The 23706-nt window shown below is 37.4% G+C and overlaps 2 protein-coding genes across 2 annotated transcripts in view; one reads left to right on the forward strand and one right to left on the reverse strand.

The window, feature by feature from the left end:
• cUnh18orf63 (chromosome Un C18orf63 homolog) overlaps nt 1-23706 on the forward strand; it is a 72753-nt gene that overhangs the window by 32495 nt on the left and 16552 nt on the right. The gene's annotated exons all lie outside the window — the stretch shown is intronic.
• dipk1c (divergent protein kinase domain 1C) lies at nt 6234-18115 on the reverse strand. Its single transcript, XM_083547292.1, has 4 exons — nt 16948-18115; nt 8339-9061; nt 7403-7567; nt 6234-6742 (listed from the first exon to the last, which is right to left on the reverse strand). Exons 1-4 carry the CDS (start codon nt 17158-17160, stop codon nt 6479-6481), a joined length of 1365 nt encoding a protein of 454 aa, XP_083403418.1. The 5' UTR covers nt 17161-18115; the 3' UTR covers nt 6234-6478.

Here is a 23706-nt window from a genome sequence, read left to right on the forward strand (position 1 = left end):
TTATATTACAACTCAGGATACAGAATAATGAGGAATTTAGAATGATGAGAGATTTAGAATTTGAAATAAATCTCCTATTTGTTAAGCTTTATGATATAATTATGTCGATGAATTGTTTTGTGACACCAGAGTCAAAAGTGTTTGAAAATTAACTGAAGGAATATGTAGCGCTATCAGTTTTTTTACTTTTATATTGGTGGCTTGATAGGTTGGGAATCTGACAGCAGATTTATTTTGCCCTTATATGCCTCCTGAGATAAATTTTATGAGCACAATTTGTTTTAACCTCAAGCGTTTTCCCGTTGAGTCGTAAGTTACACAGACTCACTTGTTAGTTTCCAACGCAGCAGAGGGTCTTTTTCTCCTTATACAAGGAATGGATCTATTTCACAGCAGGTTTGAATGACACTGCAAGTAGAAATGTATTGTGATGGATTTCTTATTGTATGGACACTGTCGGGGAGTAAGATTGTTATTTCCTTCTGGTCAACATGTCTGTGATATGATATCTGTTTATACAACATTTTGTTCTGTTTCACTAGTTTGATTGGTCAGGCTGTGTTCCAAGAGTGGTGATATTTATTTTATAATTGTGTATCACTCCACTTCTCTGTGTTCACCATGTACAGTTTCACTTTGCAGTTAAAATGTATTACTACACTTGTCAGTTGAAAGGGCCACAATTTCACTGGAAGCACCTTTAACAATGTACAAATCATTGTGAGCTAGCTAGTCGGTTAACCAACATGCCATGAAATAAAACTAGCTTCTAACCGGCATGCTATAAACTAGCTACTTCAAAATCTATTTCTGCTAGTGAAGCAGAAGTAAGAATTTTCTAATAGTGAATCAATGTTTTTGTACAGTTTGTTAAGTAACAAGATTTTACACAATATCATATAAACAAATTTCAATGATCAATGCTATTATTACACCTGAACATAAAGACAAGATGCTGAATAAGTCATTAATTAAGAATTTCATTTATTATTAATAATATTCATAACAAACAACATAATCAATAATTACATTTGTTATTAGTAACATTTACAATGAACAATTATTTTGCCACAAAATGTGTTATATTGACAGTCAAAAGATTTCGCTATTCCAACATCAGTCTCAGCCTTTTGGTTTAAAACCCAGTGCATTATTGCAAAATTTTGCTGTTGACCTCAGGTGTGCTACAGTCTATCGAAAAATTTAAATATGCTTCAGCTCAGCCAATCAGATTTTAGATCTAAAGCTAGGTTTATTAGATTTCTCTTTTCTTTAGGTATATTTAATCATTTTTTGATTGGTCAGGTTAAAAAGCAGCCATTTAAAATAAAAGACTAATAAATTTGGAGAAATGAATGCTACAGATTAATAATGCATTCCCGGGGTAGAGCTCATTGCAAGACCAGACAAATTTATCTTTCATAAAGACTGCTCATTTTGTTCATCTGAGACATTTTAAGCTTTTGATTACTTGAAGAAATCTCTTGCAGTTATGATGAAACGCTTTAGCTGAACCATATTATTATTTGTGTATGTCCATGTTTTTATTCTGGCATATTCTCTAAATACAGCAGTATTAATAATACAGTACAGCATTAAAAATGCAGCAATAATGCACTAAATAATACAATAAACTGAACAGGTAGAATGCCACACATTCTGAGCTTTGTAAAGCTAAATGATTAACACTGCCTTTTCTGTTTAACTCTTTGGTTTAAGCTCTTGAGTTTCAGAGAAGGAACAACAGTCATAATGGTCATCCGGGTTTTTTTTTTTTTCAGCTTCAACTTGTCCTTCATCTTCATGAATGCTTTATTCCAGTTCGAGCTCACCAGCCCAGCCTGGTATATTTCAACTTGCAATTCTACTGAGATTTACAGCTGGTTTTCAGAGATGTTCTGTGGGTTTTGGTGGTGACGGCCAAGTGCAATTATGTGATCAGTTTACAAACATCTGCTTGCAATTTGAACGGCTTGGAATTGTGGTCCAAGATGAATTTTTGGACAAAGGCATCATGGAGCTACTTCCAAAATATGAATAAATTGAGCGTTTGTTTGTATTTTGTCAAATCATAAAACTATTGGCGATTATTATTTTGGTTTTATTTATTTTCTGGTAAACTGTGTGCTTGTAGTGTTTTGTGTGGTAAACTATGTTTGTAGTGTTTGTATTGAGTTTGTATTGTGGTGTGTGGTAAATCGTGTGTTTTTAGTATTTTGTGTAGTAAATTGTGTTTGAAGTGGTTTGTATGGTGTGTTTTTGTGTAGTAAACTGTGTGTTTGGAGACTTTTGTGTAGTAAACTGTGTGTTTGGAGTGTTTTGTGTGGTAAACTGTGTGTTTGGAGTGTTTTGTGTGGTAAACTGTGTGTTTGGAGTGTTTTGTTTAGAGTGTTGTGTGCGGTGAACTGTGTTAGGAGTGTTTTGTGTGGTGAACTGTGTTTGTGGTGTTTGTATTGTGTTTGTATTGTGGCGTGTGGTAAATCGTGTGTTTGTAGTATTTTGTGTGGTAAACTGTGTGTTTGGAGTCTTTTGTGTGGTGAACTTTGTTGGGAGTGTTTTGTTTAGAGTGTTGTGTGTGGTAAACTGTTTTTGGAGTGTTTTGTGTGGTAAACTGTGTTCGGAGTGTTTAGTTTAGAGTGTTGTGTGTGGTAAACTGTTTTTGGAGTGTTTTGTGTGGTAAACTTTCTTTGTAGTGCTTTGTTTAGAGTGGTGTGTGTGTGGTAAACTGTGTTTGGAGTGTTTTGTTTAGAGTGGTGTGTGTGGTAAACTGTGTTTGGAGTGTTTTGTGTGGTAAACTGTGTTTGGAGTGTTTTGTTTATAGTGTTTTGTGTAGTAAACTGTGTTTGGAGTGTTTTGTTTAGAGTGTTTTGTGTGGTATACTGTGTTTGGAGTGTTTTGTTTAGAGTGTTTTGTGTGGTAAACTGTGTTAGGAGTGTTTTGTGTGGTAAACTGTGTTTGGAGTGTTTTGTTTAGAGTGTTTTGTGTAGTAAACTGTGTTTGAAGTGTTTTGTTAAGAGTGTTTTGTGTGGTAAACTGTGTTTGGAGTGTTTTGTTTAGAGTGTTTTGTGTAGTAAACTGTGTTTGGAGTGTTTTGTTTAGAGTGTTTTGTGTGGTATACTGTGTTTGGAGTGTTTTGTTTAGAGTGTTTTGTGTGGTAAACTGTGTTAGGAGTGTTTTGTGTGGTAAACTGTGTTTGGAGTGTTTTGTTTAGAGTGGTGTGTGTGTGGTAAACTGTGTTAGGAGTGTTTTGTGTGGTAAACTGTGTTTGGAGTGTTTTGTGTGGTAAACTGTGTTTGGAGTGTTTTGTGGGGTAAACTGTCTTTGGAGTGTTTTGTTTAGAGTGTTTTGTGTAGTAAACTGTGTTTGGAGTGTTTTGTGTAGAGTGTTTTATGTGGTAAACTGTGTTTGGAGTGTTTTGTTTAGAGTGTTTTGTGTGGTAAACTGTGTTAGGAGTGTTTTGTGTGGTAAACTGTGTTTGGAGTGTTTTGTGTGGTAAACTGTGTTTGGAGTCTTTTGTTTAGAGTGTTTTGTGTGGTAAACTGTGTTTGGAGTGTTTTGTTTAGAGTGTTTTGTGTGGTAAACTGTGTTAGGAGTGTTTTGTGTGGTAAACTGTGTTTGGAGTGTTTTGTTTAGAGTGGTGTGTGTGTGTGGTAAACTGTGTTAGGAGTCTTTTGTGTGGTAAACTGTGTTTGGAGTGTTTTGTGTGGTAAACTGTGTTTGGAGTGTTTTGTGGGGTAAACTGTCTTTGAAGTGTTTTGTTTAGAGTGTTCTGTGTAGTAAACTGTGTTTGGAGTGTTTTGTGTAGAGTGTTTTATGTGGTAAACTGTGTTTGGAGTGTTTTGTTTAGAGTGTTTTGTGTAGTAAACTGTGTTTGGAGTGTTTTGTTTAGAGTGTTTTGTGTGGTAAACGGTGTTTGGAGTGTTTGTTTGGAGTGTTTTGTGTGGTAAACTGTATTAGAAGTGTTTTGTGTGGTAAACTGTGTTTGGAGTGTTTTGTTTAGAGTGGTGTGTGTGTGTGTGTGTGTGTGTGTTAAACTGTGTTAGGAGTGTTTTGTGTGGTAAACTGTGTTTGGAGTGTTTTGTGTGGTAAACTGTGTTTGGAGTGTTTTGTGGGGTAAACTGCCTTTGGAGTGTTTTGTTTAGAGTGTTTTGTGTAGTAAACTGTGTTTGGAGTGTTTTGTTTAGAGTGTTTTGTGTGTTAAACTGTGTTTGGAGTGTTTTGTTTAGAGTGTTTTGTGTAATAAACTGTGTTTGGAGTGTTTTGTTTAGAGTGTTTTGTGTGGTTAACTGTGTTTGAAGTGTTTTGTTTAGAGTGTTTTGTGTAGTAAACTGTGTTTGAAGTGTTTTGTTTAGAGTGTTTTGTGTGGTAAACTGTGTTTGGAGTGTTGTTTTTTTTTTGAGTGTTTTGTGTAGTAAACTGTGTTTGGAGTGTTTTGTGTAGAGTGTTTTATGTGGTAAACTGTGTTTGGAGTGTTTTGTTTAGAGTGTTTTGTGTAGTAAACTGTGTTTGGAGTGTTTTGTTTAGAGTGTTTTGTGTGGTAAACTGTGTTTGGAGTGTTTAGTTTAGAGTGTTTTGTGTGGTAAACTGTGTTAGGAGTGTTTTGTGTGGTAAACTGTGTTTGGAGTGTTTTGTGTGGTAAACTGTGTTTGGAGTGTTTTGTTTAGAGTGGTGTGTGTGTGTGTGTGTGGTAAACTGTGTTAGGAGTGTTTTGTGTGGTAAACTGTGTTTGGAGTGTTTTGTGTGGTAAACTGTGTTTGGAGTGTTTTGTGGGGTAAACTGTCTTTGGAGTGTTTTGTTTAGAGTGTTTTGTGTAGTAAACTGTGTTTGGAGTGTTTTGTTTAGCGTGTTTTGTGTAGTAAACTGTGTTTGGAGTGTTTTGTTTAGAGTGTTTTGTGTAGTAAACTGTGTTTGGAGTGTTTTGTTTAGAGTGTTTTGTGTGGTTAACTGTGTTTGGAGTGTTTTGTTTAGAGTGTTTTGTGTAGTAAACTGTGTTTGGAGTGTTTTGTGTGGTAAACTGTGTTTGGAGTGTTTTGTTTAGAGTGGTGTGTGTGTGTGGTAAACTGTGTTAGGAGTGTTTTGTGTGGTAAACTGTGTTTGGAGTGTTTTGTGTGGTAAACTGTGTTTGGAGTGTTTTGTGGGGTAAACTGTCTTTGGAGTGTTTTGTTTAGAGTGTTTTGTGTAGTAAACTGTGTTTGGAGTGTTTTGTTTAGAGTGTTTTGTGTAGTAAACTGTGTTTGGAGTGTTTTGTTTAGAGTGTTTTGTGTAGTAAACTGTGTTTGGAGTGTTTTGTTTAGAGTGTTTTGTGTGGTTAACTGTGTTTGGAGTGTTTTGTTTAGAGTGTTTTGTGTAGTAAACTGTGTTTGGAGTGTTTTGTTTAGTGTTTTATGTGATCAACTGTGTTTGGAGTGTTGTTGGTGAACTATTCCATTATAGTCTCTCTTGCTAAACAAAGGTTACAGATTAACTTTGTAACAGTGATAATAACAAAAATATTTAGTAGTTTGATGTTTGGTGCATTACCTAGTTCTAATGATTTACTGTCACTTAAATGAATCTGGGATGTTAGCTGGTCACAGTAGAGAAGAAGTAAGAAACCCAGATTATTAAGTTGTTGATGAGTTATTTAGATACCTGGGTATATGTGAAAAGTGATAAATCTATCAGTGATCTGTGCTTGAGGAAGCTTCAATAGATAACCAGCTGTCACTGATTTTGCACTTTAAAATGTTCCTGAGATCCGAAGGCCAATCCACCAACCCCTGTCATGTTTGTTTCTGGAGGCTCTATACCTGAAGTTCGATCAAAACCAGACTCCTGCTGTTGCCATGACAGCACTCCCATAAGTCATTGAGACACATCTGCAAAGTTCACCTGCAGGTAATATGTTAGAAGGCTTTCGTCATGCTTTTTCCGCATCCTGTGCTGTAATACATCTTGTCTCCTCCTTCTGTCCTTGACCCATGGTTGTGTTTAGTCTTTTCTTTCCAACCCGTGTTGAGCAGACAGCTGGAGACTGACTGGAACATGATCTCCTTTAAGGAGGGAAAGGTTACTCAAAGATGAATTTGAAGATGGGGGAATCTACCAAATTCTTCAACTGCACTTGATTGATAGGAAACAAATGCTGGTTTGATCCTAGAGTTTCTCAGCTAGGTGTTGATATGGAAGCATTCAACAACAGACTGACAAAAGCCACATGTTGATGTGTGATGCAAATTCTCACAAGAAGCAGATGGCGTAAGTTACTTTATTGAAATCTTCTCAAATTTACACTTTTTTTTCTATACCAAATTTATTTACAGTACATCCAATATTTTGTAACAATATCTTTTTAATCTCTAATGAACAAAACAGAAACTTAATTGCACAGTGTGACTACATTTGAAGGGTAAACCAGCTACTACACAAAAAACAAAAAATGCAGATGAGTTGAATGTAAATATTTCATCACTTCTAAGCAAAGCTGTCATGTGACCTTTTAAAAATTGAGTGCCGTATGAATGCGGTGTTTTGCTTGTGCTTGTTTTCTGCTCTGCTGATTTAACGAGTCCTCCTGGACAAGCTGCGTGAGAAGGCCCTGAAGGTGCAACCTTATGTTCCTGGCCCGCTCGGACTCCTCTCCTCCCTCTGTCTCCGCACAATCCTGCACCGCCTGCTGGAGCTCCACCTGAAGGGGGCGCCCAGCTTTATCCCCCAGCAGCGTGGGAGAGAACCACGAGCGAAAGATCTTCTCACAGATCACCTGTATAAAGAGAAAGAGAGCTGATTAAAGAGTTTGACCATCAGTGAGGCCAAACAGAAGGCTGCAAGGTGAAACTGCCATTATATGCATGACCTCCTGGTCTTATTTAATGGCCCTGATTACAATCATCGGTCATATTCTTATTTCATGTGGTTTGAAGGGGACAGGGCAAGAGATATGCTCATCTCCTTGACCTGGCATTCTGGATGATACAAAGCACCTATTGTTCTGAGTGGCAGAAAGGACAATAGGATGGCAGAGGTCATCTGGTGGTGTGATAAGTGATTGCGATGGAGAGATGGGCTCTGTCTGAGGCACGGAGCTAGACTTGGTTTCATTCCGCTCACTCGTCTGTTAGCTGGTCTCCTTAAAAGGGGGCTTCCACTGACAACAGGTGATGATTTTATCATGAAAAGATGAAACCGAACATTTGATAAAGCTAAAATCTTGGTTAATTCACATTTTTTCTTTATAATAGTTTACTGTGGTGGTTTATAAAACGTATTACTACATCCTATTATTGTACATACTACACTAAATCATTGCTTTTCTTAGTTTTTCCTTGGTTTCCTCTGACCACATATTATAATATTCTCTATTTTAAAGAAATAATAACGCATACTAAATAATAACTCATGTATAAGATATAGATTTATTTACCTGGAGGTTGCTGTTTTTGCGTTTTGATCCACACTTATTTTTCTTTGTGTCACATTTAGAGATGCAGTCAAAGAAATTGCAGTCGTTGTCATTGGTGCAGTTTTGCTCAAGAATGTCCTGCATTTTGGGCTCGAAAAAGGCCATGTCCACATCAATAGCTGCCACCTGCCAAATTTAAACAAATGAAGTTTTAAGCAAAAAATTCTGAACATCTCTTTATTTCTTTATGTATATTTTTGTCTTCAGTAATTAATGCAACCTGGTTATTCTCATAGGGCCAGAGAGTCGGAGCATGTGCTTGGAAAACTGGGTATATAGCAAACAAACACCCTTTGTAAGATGCCGTTTCAGCTTAGAACAACTGTTAGATGACTCTTGAAATATATAGTATAATAATATTAAAAACACAAACTGCATCTTAGTGATTAATTTTTTAGTGCATAGAAGTAAAGTATATTAATGAATGCAGCAGAACACATGTTCTGTTTAAACCTAACCTACCGAGAACCTGTAGTTGCGGCAGCACATACTACATAACCATAAATGCCACGGAAATAGTTTTGATGAACGACATTGCAACCGACTCATTCGGGAGTTTTCCAAAAGGGAAACTTACTACAGGGTGTTTAAATGCGCAAATCAAAATGGTTTGTTAATGTTATGCAAAGCATGCTTCGGTGTGTTTACTATAAATGAAGGTTCCCCGGTTTTGTTGTAAATTACAGTGATTTAATGGTTTCATTTCTTGATGCCTGAAGGGGAATCTAATTTCCATGGCTTTGCATTGTCTGCATAAGCTTTCTTTTGTTTCCTCAGAGCAGTATGCTGGCCTTAGGAACAGCTTAATGACAGCTTGACTCAGCTTTCAGAGCCGAGTCTCGTTATTTTCGAGATTTTAAATGAAACCTAGGAATACTCATCAAAGAAGGTACCCACCGTCAAGTCCTTCCTGATTGCAAAGTTCTCCGGTTTGATATCACAAAGGTGCAAGTGATGTGAAAAGTCATTCTCAAAACGGTCCACCATGTCCAAGAAGCTTAGGGCGACTCGAGGCACCATGTCTACCTTGGTTAGTGTCTGACCTTCTCCACTTAATCGGCTCTCCGAGAACTCTTCCAGTGAGAAGATATTTTGGTCCCATGCGTGGCCAGCAGCAAGATATTCCACTGCATAGAAATGGCCACAGGAGCCCAGCACCTTTGCCACATGGTCCGTAAGGTCCTGCATGACACGGAGAAAGGCGTATTCCTCCTGTTGAAGTAGAGCCCAGAGTGAGGCCAGCTCAGCCCGCGAGTACGACTGGGACCTTTTCTTTAGTTTCTGGCCCCAAAGTCTTGGAAGCGTCAGGTTACTTCCAGCCTCCAGGCCCAACAGGTTCTTCATTTGCAAAGTTGCATAAAACACCACATCCAGCGTTGAAAGCTCCTCCTCAGCCCCCAGATCACCTGCTGTGTCCTGGTACTCCAGCAGAGCCAAAGCCTCATATGAGGAGAAATTCTCAAGCTTGGACTTGAGGACAATTGGCACACCTCTCCAGCCGGCCACCATGACCTTCTTTCCATTCTCGTAGTAGAGACATCGCTTGTATTCCACATGGCCACCCACGCAAAGATCTTCACACAGGTCACCTGTTAATACACCTTGCTTGTATTCTTCACACTGCAGCACAAAGAACAAAATATTTAGCTCTTAAAACCCAACAACTCATTGCAGATTTGAATAAATGTGAAGCATTTCAAATATAATATTACTGAGGTTCTGACTTCAGTGAAGAAATTCAAATCATGTTATATATATCATATATCCTAAACTTGTTTTTCCAATTCTATTGCTTACATATGCAACCATGCAAAAAAAAAATGAAAAAAATTGAACAAATATTTAATAAAATAGATTTTACATTAACAATTTTTTTAAGTAGGAAAGTCGAAAAATAAATAGTACACAAAGTATAATTAGATAATATATAAAGAAATAAAATATTTAGTTAATAATAATAATAATATAGACATAAATAATATTAAAATACAAAATAAAGATCCAAAGGCAGAAAAGTGGCGTTACGTAACAATGCATCACAATCTTATAAAAACACTATAGCTGAGACAACATTTGTGTAACATTATTATAATTATAAATATAATGATGCATGTGAGTAGTTTGTCTTAAGGTAACAGGACGTTTATAAAGTTTATCATATACTAAGGATCCCATGCTATTTTCCCTTTTTTTTTTAAACCTGTAATTTCAACAAGAACATTAGATTATATTGAATAGTTTGTTGTAGCTAAAGCACCATTCTAGTACAAGCTTCTTTTGTTAATAAACAAACTGGTAGCCTAATGTAATGTAATAATAAAACTCTTCCCTTTCACGAAAAGACAAAGCCGTATATGTAAAAATGTCAGCTCATGTTTTGAAATAAGCCATTTATTCATCTATCATCATGTCATTTATATAACTCTGGCACTTATCTCTGTTGAATCTGCTATTTATTAGAGTTAAATTATGATAAGCATTCGAACAACAAGTGTGTGAATGAATTGATGCTGTCAGATATAATTTTACAGTCAGAACTACAGTAGCTTCTGACCAATCGGATTCGGGTATTAAACTGTGCTGCAATTAAAGAGTATACAGAACATTCTAATGTTAATACTTTACATTTAGCTGAAATGTTTTTATTAAATAACAATAATGTTGATGTTTAGAACAATAGCACTATGTTTTTCAAACAGTACATTATTGACACTGTGTGGTGGTGTTTTATTTTTATTGTGTTGATACATATAGATTTTTAAAATATATATATTTCTTCGCAATCGTGCCTGCCGCGTTCAAATTCCTCTGCCCGTGAGGGCTCCGAGATAATCCTCTATACATAAGTCATTTGCACAGATGATAGCATCTCCTCATATCTAGTGATATCACTCTTTCTTAGAATAGGTAAACCAAGGTAAAAGTGTTGCCATGGAAACAGAGAATGTGAGGTCTTAGAAAAACGCAAACTGAAGAAATGACCTTAGAAGGATTTTGTGTCTTTGTTTAAGTGTGTGTGTTTTGTTCGATTCTAACAATTACTTGTTTCTTTTTACATTTTATATTCCGACCTTTTTTCGAGGCAGGTGCAATTAAATTGCTTTAGGTTGTATTCATTCACAGTTTTGGTCAAATAAGTACGATGTAAAATGGATGACGTGAAAGCACTTTTATATTTAGGGAAGCATATTTAGAATCACAAAGCAATTAGTTGTGATCCAGAGGCACACTATTTCGTCACAAGTATTGGGACGCTTGACGTTTTTAGCCATATGTGATTCTTCTTCAAACTGTTATCACAAAGTTGGAGGCACGCAATTGCATAGGATATCTTTGGATTTGCTAGCATTCACTTGAACTAGGATATAGTTGACATGGGTTGGAGTGGAAGATCTTGAGTGGCCTGCTATAGAGCTCTGACCTTAACCATACTGAACACCTTTGGAATAAATTGGAACACTGACTGCACCCCAGGTGCATCAGTATTGGACTTTACTAACACCCTTGTGGGTGAATGAGCACAAATCTCCACAAGCAAAATCTAGCGAAAACTGAAAGAAAAACAGATGTAATTGTAACAGCAAATGGGGACTAAGTGTGAAATGGGATGTTCAAAAAGCACATAAATTTTATAGTCAGGTGTCCACAAACTTTTGTCCTATAGTATTTTCTGCTGTTTAAAATCAAGTTTACTTTATTTCAAAAATTGAATCAGCTACATGCACTTTATTGCTTCAGCTGCACTTTTTTTTAATGCGAAACATCCTTTTAACCCAACATGGTCACTACAAATATAGTCTGAATATAAACTGAGTAGATACCTTTATTTATCTATATAGTCATGTATATAAGACAAAGTGGGCTCACTAAACGGACAGACAGCAGTTCATTGTGCGAAGTCTAAGACCGATTTAAACTCGTCTTATTTACGTCTCGGCTAAAAAATGCTTATTTGCACACCCACATGTCTGTTAGTATTGGAAGGCATGGTCTTATCAGTGTTTCTTAAAGATTAGCTACAAATCTTTCACTGCTACATTCCAAAGTAAACAGCTGTCATCTCCAGCTAGCCGGCCAGCTAATAGTCCTGAATGCATGGACATTAACTCATTAATGATAGCAATACCTTCTAATCATCATCCATCAAAATGATTTATTGTGTGTGTCCCCTACTTTATCCCCCCAGCTTCAGTATCTTGTGGTGTATTAAATATCTTGAGTGTTTGTTTTGGACTCCAGCTCAACTCCATGTTATATTTATATTTGATCCTGTGTTCTGTATATTGCTTTAAATCACTCAATTGCCTTGCGTGCAACTGTGAGATGTTTTTATTTTACAACATGAAACATTACATGCCCACTTTTCAGAGTTCTACTCTAATCACTATAATTTGGGTGATTTGCTTGTTAAAGTTAACAGGCAAAACTTGCGCAAAAGCCTCAGCGTTGTTGTCGCTGTGGTCACTGATTTTCTTTTTGGTCCGTTCTCTGACTCGGACTGAATGTCTGCTATGTACCACACATCTGTTTGAATTCCCAAGATTTCTTAGCCTTGCATCATGTTGGTCAGCAGCCGTTTTTAGCTTCTGTGTCTGCATGTGAACTTTCCCACCATGGGTTGGATAAGATCCAACTGCACCCTTTGGCTTTAATGTTGCACTTATCTACAGTATGTAGCACATCATACTGGTGCTGGGTTTGGTTTGAGATCACTGATTGGAACATTGTGTTATTCATAAAGATCATGTCTTTTAATTACAAGGTAATGAAATTGGTCGTATAGACTGACTGGCTTTGCATTACGTGTTTCCTGACACAGAGAAACAAATATAACACAGTGAAAAAAAAATAACATTTTCAGTATAAAAAAAAAAATGTAATAAAATGGTTAAATGATTTTCACAGCTGAAACTTGTTTTATGGAGTCAAACATAATTACCTCGGAGACATTCGAACAACACTCGGTTCTGCTGTGCTCACTGAGAACTGTTAAAGCATTCAACATTAGATTTCATTCCCCAGATGTGGAAACTTATTACACTGGACGGGATTGTTAAATGTATTTGGATTGTTCTTGATGATTCCTCAGAGAAACGAATCCGATGCTAATTTCGAAAATAGACTGCTATTTGCTAAAGCATTGTGTTTTATGTTACTCTTTAAAATATGCTTTAACAGCAAAAGGCGTCTTGTTTTCACTTGTAAAGACATTAGGATGAATATAAAGCCACTAAAATCAAATGCAGTAGCAGCTCATTGACAGCATGCGTCCGGAAGGAGAAGGAGCATTAGGGTTTATCCTGCTAACCAGTTTGTATTCGCTTGACACAAATATAATTTAGTTTTTGGATATTGGTTATAACCATGGCAACAACAAGAACAGATTTAGTATTAAACTTTATATGAACTTGTGTGTAATTATAAACATTTAAAGAATAGGATTTGTAAATAAAATAGTACTCATAAATTCTGATGAAGCTCTCGGCCTCGGCATGCCAAGAGAGTGTGTGCTTGTTTGTGTGCACTATGGGCCTCACTATACAGCAGCATTCCCAATAAAAGACAACAGTATAGTTGTCCTTTATCAGTGCATACACACTTGTGTATAGATATACAAAAGTATATTATAGTATATCAAGCTTAAATTTTTTGTTTTTCATTGAATAAGGAAATAAATTGTCCTGAAGTAATTTTTTTTTTGTACCAAAATTACAGTAAATGAAAACTTTCAGTACTTTATAGAATGTGGTTTTTATTCATGAATCAAAAGCTATATTTATCCAACAATTTGAGGTTTACATTTTTCTCCTACTGTTACTGATGATCATATTATAACATTCATATGGTTAAGTAGTTATATGCTCGTAAATCCTGTATATCTATTATGCATTACTAGCTGAAAGTACCTGTGCTTCGCTACGGAAGGCAGAACGCTAAGCAATATGGCAATAAGCAGTAAGCACTGAGCAGGACTGGATGATCAGAGATCAGAACGTAACGTCAACAAATAACGTACTACCCCTTTGTAGTACCGATACAGGGCAAACTACTTTGAAAATAATTTTTATCGTGCATCTAACATGTAATAAGAAACAATGTAGTAAGTTTCATGAGGATCCGTAATGTTATTTCAAAGAGTTTACAATGCGTGAGAAATCGGGTTTTTCGCGAGTTAGCCGCGATCCAGGGCGAATTTTTCAAAACCCTTTCTTAGTGAGCACCTAAGACCCAAGAGGAAGGTATGTTCCAAATTTCATTGCAATCCGTTCAGTGGTTTTTGAGATTTCGTGATGAGTGAGTGAGTGAGTCAGTCAGTGGTATTTGAACTTTATATATATAGATTAGGGGAAAAAACCTATATAAAAATGTTAAAAATGGTTCAATAAAATTCTCATTCTTCCCTGTTTATTTATGTACTGAAATATCGGCTACACAATTCAATTAAACTCTTTGTTTGACTCACGATCTATACAATATATAACGCATGTCTCCAAATCAATTATTCATGATCCTGTTCATGAGTAACTTTTTTTTTTCCCTAAGGTGTGTCCTCATGAACCGTCTGCTTTTTTTCGCCGAGTTGGAGTGTAAATAGGGAGAGCAGCGAGGCCCTGCGGCAGAAAACCATTAATGGCGCAGTCACAGACTCTTCTGGCTATTTCATTAACGCTTGCTGAGAATCGACCTGTAGCTTAGGTGACAGGTGCGGCTACTGATTAATAAAACAACCTGTGTTTAGACAATTACTGAAATGTGTTCAGCCTCACTATCTACTACTTCATTCGATTCATTCTTGTTTATTGAGTTATTTCTTGAAGCAGGGCTGATTAGAAATGTTTTTCGGGTAATAAACGAGGACGGTTTTACACTTACACGTCACATTATTTACCATTTAGTAAATTAACTAAAAAATTAAAACAAAAGGAAGACTATTTAGCAAGAGATGTCCTTTTTTGTCCTGAGTAATATCAATATTTCTTTAAAAGATTGCAAAATACTTACCAAATAAACTTTATGAAGATGCCGTTTGTTATTTAATAGATAACAAAACAATAGAATATTTTATAGGGAATAATATTAAATGAAGGTCGGAGAATGTAATAAAATAAATACATATTTTGTGTTCGTTTGAATACATCAGCAAGTCAACGTGAGTACGATGGTGAGTCAAATGAAAATGATTGATCTAATTTAATTATTTTTCTTTTAAAGGAATCCAGACACTAATTAAGCGTCAAAACACTCGAACGAAATGATTATTATATAAAATAATGATATGTTTTTGTAATATTTTAGCTGAACAGTCACGTGACCCACCCTTCAATATTTGTGTAATACGTTTTCACATATGAGAATGAAGGCACAATGTTCTCAGAAGAACAAAGTGTTCTTCAAATGTTAACATAAAAAAAAAAAAAAAAAACGCAAATTTATTCTTTTTTTTGCACAGATTTGAAGTTAAATCCTACAATTGTAATTAGCTTTAATCAGATGCCTCGCTTACGAATTCAAAATGAAGCGTTATATTTTTTCTCTGATATTTTTTTTTAAACGTTTTTGATTTGATAAGCCGAACATTTGATGTCCCAACATTACACTTGTGTTTATGACTCAGAGGCGAAGTTCCCAACAGTCGTGTTACGTGCTGAAACAAGCTGAGCTCAACTTGTGTCTCACACGGGCCCTTCTCGGCACGTCTTCGCTCGCTAAGATATGTTTGATTTCACCTCAGCGAACCGTGGCAATATTTTGACAATGCCTTCACTGTGTGTCACATACCGCATCGCTTTTTTTTCCTTTCTGTCACAGATGTGATCTATATAACAGTTCAGGTTTAATTGAGTTTTTAAAGAAATAAAGACATTAAATGTGCTTGTGCTTCTTTAAAGCCTGATACCTGTACACAGGTGTAGGAGATGGACAGGACTTTAGGTTGAAGTGTAAATCCTGTGCTACCAATTGTGCATTTGAAAGCGCATTTGTGTGTAGGCTGTTTAGATCTTGTGGTTCTGTGGAGCATATAACATAAAGCTGGGTGTTAATGGAAAGTGTGGTTTTATCGTAATTACCCAGACACACACACTCACTTAACAAGTTATTGTTGCTTATTGCACAACATTTAGTTTTTTCCCTGATCTAGAATAACTCTTATATTTCTGTACACCCGAGTTCAGCAAAACCTAATGCAGTATTTCGAATGAAATTAGCCCGTGGTGTACCCTTCACCTCCCCTCCAGATTGACAGATAGTTGCCGCTCAGTTCCTACACTCCGTCTTTAATTAGAGTCTGGCATGGTGCAAAATTCCTTTGCCGGCTCCTACTGAGCCGTGGAGACATTTTGCCCTTCGGGTGAATTGGATGAAGAACAGCTCTGTCTAAATGATGCATTTTCAAAACACACTTAGGAAAGAATGTGCATTGAAACCACTAACCACAATGTTTGATTTATGTCCTATTAAATTCTAATCTATCAGTTTGTCCACAACAGGTGAATAACACTGCAATTTACTGTGTGTTGGGCGTTTACTTGCTTATTTATTTTTTGTTGGAAAAGGTCTGTAAAAGTATCCTAATAACCAGCTACCTTTCAATTGAGTCATTTATAATATAGCAATAATAGAGTATTATTATCATTGCGTAATAGAGCATTTTATTTGCGTAGTCGCTTAAGTGAGTCCTTATGTAAGTATAGATGTACATGAAGCACACATTATCCACTTCAAATTGTCTCCAAACTCGCTTCTCTGCTATGGTGGCAGAATTATTATTATTTTTTCACCCTTTTAAATCTAATTTCTTGGTTGAAACTCAATCCTGTAAATTCGTAAAGCTTCATGAGAGAATTAGAAGGTGGACAGCACAAAACAAAAACAACAACAAAACAACAATAACAACAAAACCATTGCATCATCACTCACTCGACACGAGATTAATCCAGCAGTTCAGAGAAAGCTTTGGTAACACCACCAAATCCCTTGCTGAAGCTTAGAGCTAATATAACCCATGAATCACAAGCTGACAGATTAAGCCTTTGCAATGCCACGTTTATTATTCATTTGAGCGTTTATCAGGTTTACTGATGGTGAAGCTCGAATTTAAATAAATGAATGAATCACAGGCAGTCCATGCTGCTTTTATTTTTGTCCACTCTGTTTTGCTGGTGCTTCCTACCCACTGAATATGGGTGAAGGATATATAACGTGACTGCTGTGTGTTGGATTGTAACTGATCTGCACCGGTTAACGCTCTGCTGTGACGGATCCACTTTCTGTTAAACAAACACATAGTTTAGATAGTCATGGCTGGATATGTGCACTTGAATCAAGCACTAGATAAAGCAACTGGAAATTCTGCAGCTTTGTTTATGGGTATGCTTCTTCTCTGTCAAAAACTTTTCCTATACTTCATTGTGACTTGAAAGTTGCGAACTCACTGCTAATAAATGCACCAATATACCGTAAAACTCAGCAGGTGACACCAAGCTGTCGTTGCCACTGTCACCTACCAGTCTTTGGAGAATCCTCCTGCTCTTATTATCGGTGCAGAAGTCGGAAAACATGGTCGTGTGCACGAAGAGCAGGCCACTGAGAAAGAGCCATGAGGCAAGCCAGAGCAGGAGGAAGAGCACAGCAGTCCTGCGTCGCACTCTCGCCCTGAGCCACCGCAGCCCACGACCTCCACGGCCCAAACCCACGGCCCGGCACACGGACCGGAACATCAGCCACACGCTGTACCCACGTCAGCACTTCAGTGTTTTAGCACTCCTCCTGCGGGCATGTATGGTGGTCTCGGTAATAAGTTGAAGGCTTGATGTCCTGCTGGTGCTCCTCCTGCAGGAGGTTTGAGAGTGTGTGTTCTCCCCTGATCCTCCTCTTCACTCGGGGGTTCTCCATGCTGCCCTGGAGATCTTCTCAAATGTAGCTCCTCAGCTTTTTTCCACTGATTTGGGACTGGGTGAGACTACCAGTTCCATGAAAGGCTGCCTTTTCTAAAGTGGAATTGGACTCTGTTTTCCTTTCTCACTGTTCTTCTTCATGTCCACAACACTCTCTCTCTCTCTCTCTCTCTCTCTCTCTCTCTCTCTCTCTCTCTCTCTTTCTCTCTCTCACACACACACCATTCTCACCATCTCACCAGCTCTCCCTCCTCTGGCTTTCAATTCTCTCTCTCAGCCACTTTCAGTGTCTTCTTCTTACTATACTCCACCTTCTCGCCCTCTCTCTCTCTCCCTCTCTCTCTCCGTTATTTAGATGCCCGCCCCTTTCCAGAGGACTTGCCTCCTTCGGGTTGCTTTCTTCCTGTTTCCACGGCAGCCAGGCCTTCTCAGCAGGCACACCGTGGTGTTCAGTGCGTTCTGCCAAACTCCTTGCTATGCCCTGTATACAAAACTCTGTTCCACAAAACAGCAAACGCAACACCATTTTATCAGCTGCTCAGCATGCGCACTCTCAAACACCTCGCAGCTTCTGACCAGGTTATGGATCTCAAGAACAACAGAGTTACATCTAAGCTTGACTGGCTTGCAGCTGTGGTCATTTTTGTTGTCAATGTTTGTCCAAGTTGTTGAAGATTTAGAAAGCATTTCTCTGGCACGACGATGCAAAACTTCTGATCAGATTTGCAGCGAGTGGAAGAACCGAGGTGATTGTGTTTTGCTCTTCTGATGAGTTTAACCCCTTGAGTGCCTCGGCGTGAATGTTGTTATCTGTTGTGTTGAAGAGACGGCAAGTGCTCAGAATTCTTAATCACTCGTTGATAATAGAAGAGGCAGCCCAGCCGTACAGAGGCTAATATTCATCCGTGTTTTCTTAATAAAATAATTCACACTATGTTAATATTCCATGTGTGCTCTGTGGCACTCTGTTCTCCAAACTTATTAATCCTTCCTGCAAATCAGAGTTCCATTTCAGATCTCCCTTTACCTTTTCAAAGGGAGGGAGGGAGTCCAATAAAAGCTTTCTCTTCATAAAATGCAACACAAATTCTTACATTTATTCTCATGTCAAAATGTACTTGTTCCCGATCACATTTCCAGCATTTTTGCCAGGTGGCCTTTTTTTCACATTTTAGCTTAATTTTCTCACACCAGAAGCACTACTGACTTGCAGAGGATGAATTATCCAGACTTTGGCGCCACTCAGAGGTGGTGATTAGTGTCTACACCAGTTCATTGTTTCTAGTCTTCAAGTAAATTTTGGGTACACAGCACTTCTTCTTCTTCTTCTTCTTGTTTTGGCTTTCCCATTAGGGGTCGCCACAGCGGATCATCTGTCTCCATACCCCCGTCCTCTGCATTTGCCTCTTTCAACCCAACTACCTGCATGTCTTCCTTCACCACATCCATAAACCTCCTCCTTAGTCTTTCTATTTCCTTCTTCCTGGTGGCTCCATCCTCAGCATTCTCCTACTAATATACCCCATGTCCCTCCTCTGCACATGTCCAAACCATCTCAAATCTTGCCTCCCTCACCTTGTCTCCAAAATGTCCTACATGCGCGGTCCCTCTAATAAACTCATTTCTAATCCTGTCCATCGTTGTTGCTCCCAACGAAAACCTCAACATCTTCAGCTCTGCTACCTCCAGCTCCTCCTCCTGTCTTTTATTTAATGCCACTGTCTCTAAACCATACAACATCACAGGTCTCACCACAGTCCTATAAACTTTCACAAATCACCCCCTCCACTCTTACAGAGCACACTGACTAAAAAACTCATTAAGCCAGAAAATCATTAAAGAAAAAACATGCTTCTCTGACTGAAACAGAACAGGGGGATTAGAATAGGAACAGATGATGAGTAAAGTTCTATGGATAAGACAAGGACAATCTGAGGTGCAAAAATGGTGTGGAGGCACCACAATGGGTGGTGCTATTGCATGTATTGTATTTACTCTTGTATTTACCCCTCAGCTAATGTGCATAAAAATCATTCATTTATTTGTGTTCCTTCTCCTTTTTCTTTTGGAGATGGTGGTGAGAACAGTTTAAACAGATCAGCCCGGACTTCTCTTTCCCCTGCCATGGATTCCAGCTCTACCTTAATCCAGGTCTTGGATCTGCTCTAAAGTCTTCTTCCAATGCAGTGTTTTTAAAACACCTCAAATGAGAGTCCAAACTCATCTCAACTGGCTCCTTTTGATTTAGAAACACTGCTAGTCTCTGAAATGCTCCCTGCTTGTCAAGCTCCTTACACTGTAACTGAGAGAAACTCTAGAAGCTTTGCTAAGAAGCCTCATTTTCACTTTCTGTACTGATGTAAATGACCTTATTCTTTCTGTCAGGCCTCACAGCTAATGTCAGATTGTGTGGACAGATATAGAGAATCTAAACTGCAACCTGAGCTCCTGCTTCACAACAATCTCACACTCGATTTCAATCACTTGTGGAGAAAGTTCCAGAGAGTCTTAAACCTCTCTGTTGGAAATAAATATAATAAATGAATCTTGATATAGGTAATATCATTGATAATCATCATTGAGGACATTATTATAAATAAACTATATTAACTGATATTTACTATTAAATTAATAAACTATATTAATTTGCAATCTATTGTTTAGTTTTGCTCTAAGGAGCTTCTGCTTCAAATAATCAGTTGATGAGGAAATCACTGAAATACATAGCATTACACTATACGATGGGAGCAGGATTTAAAGTTTGAGAACACTGACACCTGGTGGTCACACAACATATTACATGTTTCTAGTTTATATATTTTATACAGTTTTATCAAATGGTTCATTTCTACAAGATGCTACAATGTCCAATGATCTTTCGTTTGGTATTTTTGGTGCAAGTGTGTGATTATTCACAATTCTCATTTATTTTTTCAGTTATTTTTAGTAATTAATTGAAGCTCCAGTCCATAACTTAAGAACTAAACTTCGGAACAACTACATTTATCTTTTTTTCCTATTAAATGAATTAATTGTTAGATATTTTGATTGTTAGATAGCAACACATCCTCAGGGAATCAGTTTATTATTATAGAAATAAATTCTGCAGCAGATTCTCTATACACATCCCAAATAAATGAGTGGTTACTGGTGAAACAACGCATATTAGAAAGATCCATATTTTAATATAAACCTATTATTACAGAGCTACTGTTAAAGAAACACCATTTAAGCCAGGGGTGAACAATGCTTTCCACAAAAGGCCTGTGTGGGTGTAGGTTTTCATTCCAACCAAACAAGGGCCACACTAATTTCAATGATAGTCATTGAAAATGAAAATCATTAGATTTAAACAGGTAGAAAAGGTGGTGCTAGGTTGGAAAGAAAACCTGCACCAACACCTGCCCTTTGTGGAAAAGATTGAACGATATTAAATATGAACTAAAAGCAATACACCATTAGTCCAACAGAGGGCAGTACATCCGAAGCACTGCTTGTCCGGTAGAACTAAATTCACCACTGGACTGGGGCCTTTTTAGGTAATATGTTTGTATCTGCAGTCTGAGGCCATAAAGGGGAGCTGGGTCTTGTTTTTAGTTCTTGGAACAAAAGCGAAGGGAAAAAATCCTCCAAACCATCATGATCGGATGAACGCATAGAAAAATTAAAAATCACCCTGAATGTGTTCCTACAGTAATTCTGTATTAAGATGCACATGCCCAGGAAGTTATTGACAAGGTCAGTATAGGTGGCATGGCAACAGTCTTAGTATTTAGTACTTAGTATTTGTACTCTTTTAGGATTACACATTGCTTTGAGAGTTTAAATGTTTTCTCGTGCATTCTTTTGTGTGAATAACACTAACGCATACTGAAACAGACATCAGCACTCAGCACAGTTACAAGTGGGTTCATTCAAGCATTTGTAAACATTTTTCAACTTTTCAACTCTGTGCTTCATTCCATTGCATCCACAGTCAAAAGTTAGAGATGAAAGTGTTTGAACATTGGTTACACAGTGTACACAGTATTAAGGCTGGAAGTGTGATATACTGGTCATTTCCTCTCTGAACCCCAGTGTATTTCAGGATCTGGTGTATTTCACTGTGACTATGACTCACTGGAGCAGATCCGCACACTGAGTGTACACTTACTCTAAAAATCTTGAACCCCCGCCAATCTACCATTTCTCTTCTCTCTGCTTGTACAAAAAGGTATTTTTTATATTACATAAATGTAGAGAAATGTAGAAGTTAGGTTTCAAAAAGTAGTTTATTTATCTGGTGCCAGTAGTAAGTTTCCCAGCAGCTCTTGAGGAATTGGATGGATGGATGGATGGATGGATGGATGGATGGATGGATGGATGGATGGATGGATGGATTGATTGATTGATTGATTACATTTTCACACAGTGGAGCCTTCGTACCATACAGTGATGGAGTTGGTCAGGATGCTCTCTATGCAGAGGTAAAAACTTGTTAAAATTCCTGGGAACAGATGAGCTTTCTTAAGTCTCCTCACAAAGTACAGGCATTGTTGTGCCTTCTTAACCAGAGCTGAAGTGTTCTGGTGTCAGTACAGATCCTCAGAGATGTGAAATTTTAAGATCTTAAAGCTGGAGAACATCTCTACCTCGGTTCATTGATGTCAGGAGTGTCTCCTGCTGTTAGATTTCCGAAAGTCCACGATGAGATCTTTAGTTAACCTTTTTTTCCTCTCAAAATGTTCTACTTGAGGTTGAACTGTTGGATGTTTGTGTTAAGTAGATACCACCACGCGGCAATGGTGTTTCTATCTTGAATGAAGCCCTGAGTGAACCACGCCATGACCCAACGTCTCCCCCATTGATTAGTTTTAGTTTTGAAAAGCTCCTCTCTGGTTCAGCTACCGTCACTGGATGAGTAAGGCGTGTCCTCAGAGCAGTCCATAGATATGGGTACATTTCTGAAAGCTCCATTTCATGTATAAATATCACCTGAAACGCATTTATTGCACAATTAAATACACGTCATTGCATACAATTGATCAAACTCTTCAGAACCAGGAGCCATAAAACTTTTTGGCTAATTGTAGTTATAGAATACATACAACATCGTATATCCTTATAATAAATGTCTTTTAAATTAGCCTTTTAAGTTGCACTGGAGATTCCCCCCTTACTGACCTCAGTTCAGGACCTTTATGACATCACCTCAATTAAAGGGAACCAAATCAATAAATGCTGTTTAACTACAATCCAACTGGACTATTTGGGTTGTAATTGTTTTGTTGCTACACACATTATGATAAACTACATACTATAAATTATAATGTTACACAGCTAAAAGAAATGTTTCTCTATGCATAAAAGCACAGCAGGCAACACAGTATAATTTAAGTTATGTACAGTTATCTTTATCTTTTGCAGGTTTCTCCCTCCTTTTCCATTTATTCTGAATGGGACTTCAGAGGGGTTAGACTTTTTTTCTCATCCATAATTTTTTATTTGGATTCAGCTCTCCTTACTGAAGGAACGACTGATTTTGAGAAATGTAGTTGGGTACAAAGGAACTTATTTGACTTTGAGATGTAGTGAAGTTAAAGTCTCCCTCAATGGAAATACTTCAGTAAAGTACAGATATATGGAAAAACTATTAAAGAATTACATTTTAAATACATTTCTCATAGAAGAATAGATACAGAGGCTCTATCAATTTTGATCTACTAAATGTTGCTTAAGAGCAGACCAGCATCAGTAGTTGGTCAGTCAGTTCCATAAGGTATTGATTAACATGGCTGTCATCTCTCTCCCATTATACTCAATGGTAGGGGTGTAACGGTACACGTAATTGTATCAAACCGTTTGAGTACAGGGCTTTCGCTCCGGTGCACACGTGTACCAAATGCAATTCCTTTTACATGCAGAACATATTTCAAATCTGAGTTCCCTCAGGAATGTATTTTGTGGCGGACTACACGTTTTTTTAGTCTCCGCCTTGCACTTTGAGCGCAGTGTCACTGTTTATTCTATTGTTGTTGTTATTATTATTATTATTATTATTATTATTATTATTATTATTATCATTAAACTTGAAAACATACACAACAATACCAGGGGTAAAAAAAAGAAACTAAAGTTAGCGCAGTGTCACTGTGGCTACTCGCACCGTACTGGAAAAATTATTTGTAGTGCGCCGAAATATGTTTATACGAAAAAGTTTTTACGACATAGATTCTTTAGCATTTTATGAACAGCTTCAAGAGTTTCTCTTAAAAGCAGCAACAATTCCACATATTGAGGGTGTGAAAGAATGAAGGAGGGAAGAAATGAAGACATTTGTTAAAGTATGCTGAAATAAGTAGAACATTTAAGTAGATCATATCTTCAGAA

The sequence above is a fragment of the Silurus aristotelis genome (assembly GCF_946808225.1).
Source record: "Silurus aristotelis genome assembly, chromosome: 1".
NCBI classification, from domain to species: domain Eukaryota; kingdom Metazoa; phylum Chordata; class Actinopteri; order Siluriformes; family Siluridae; genus Silurus; species Silurus aristotelis.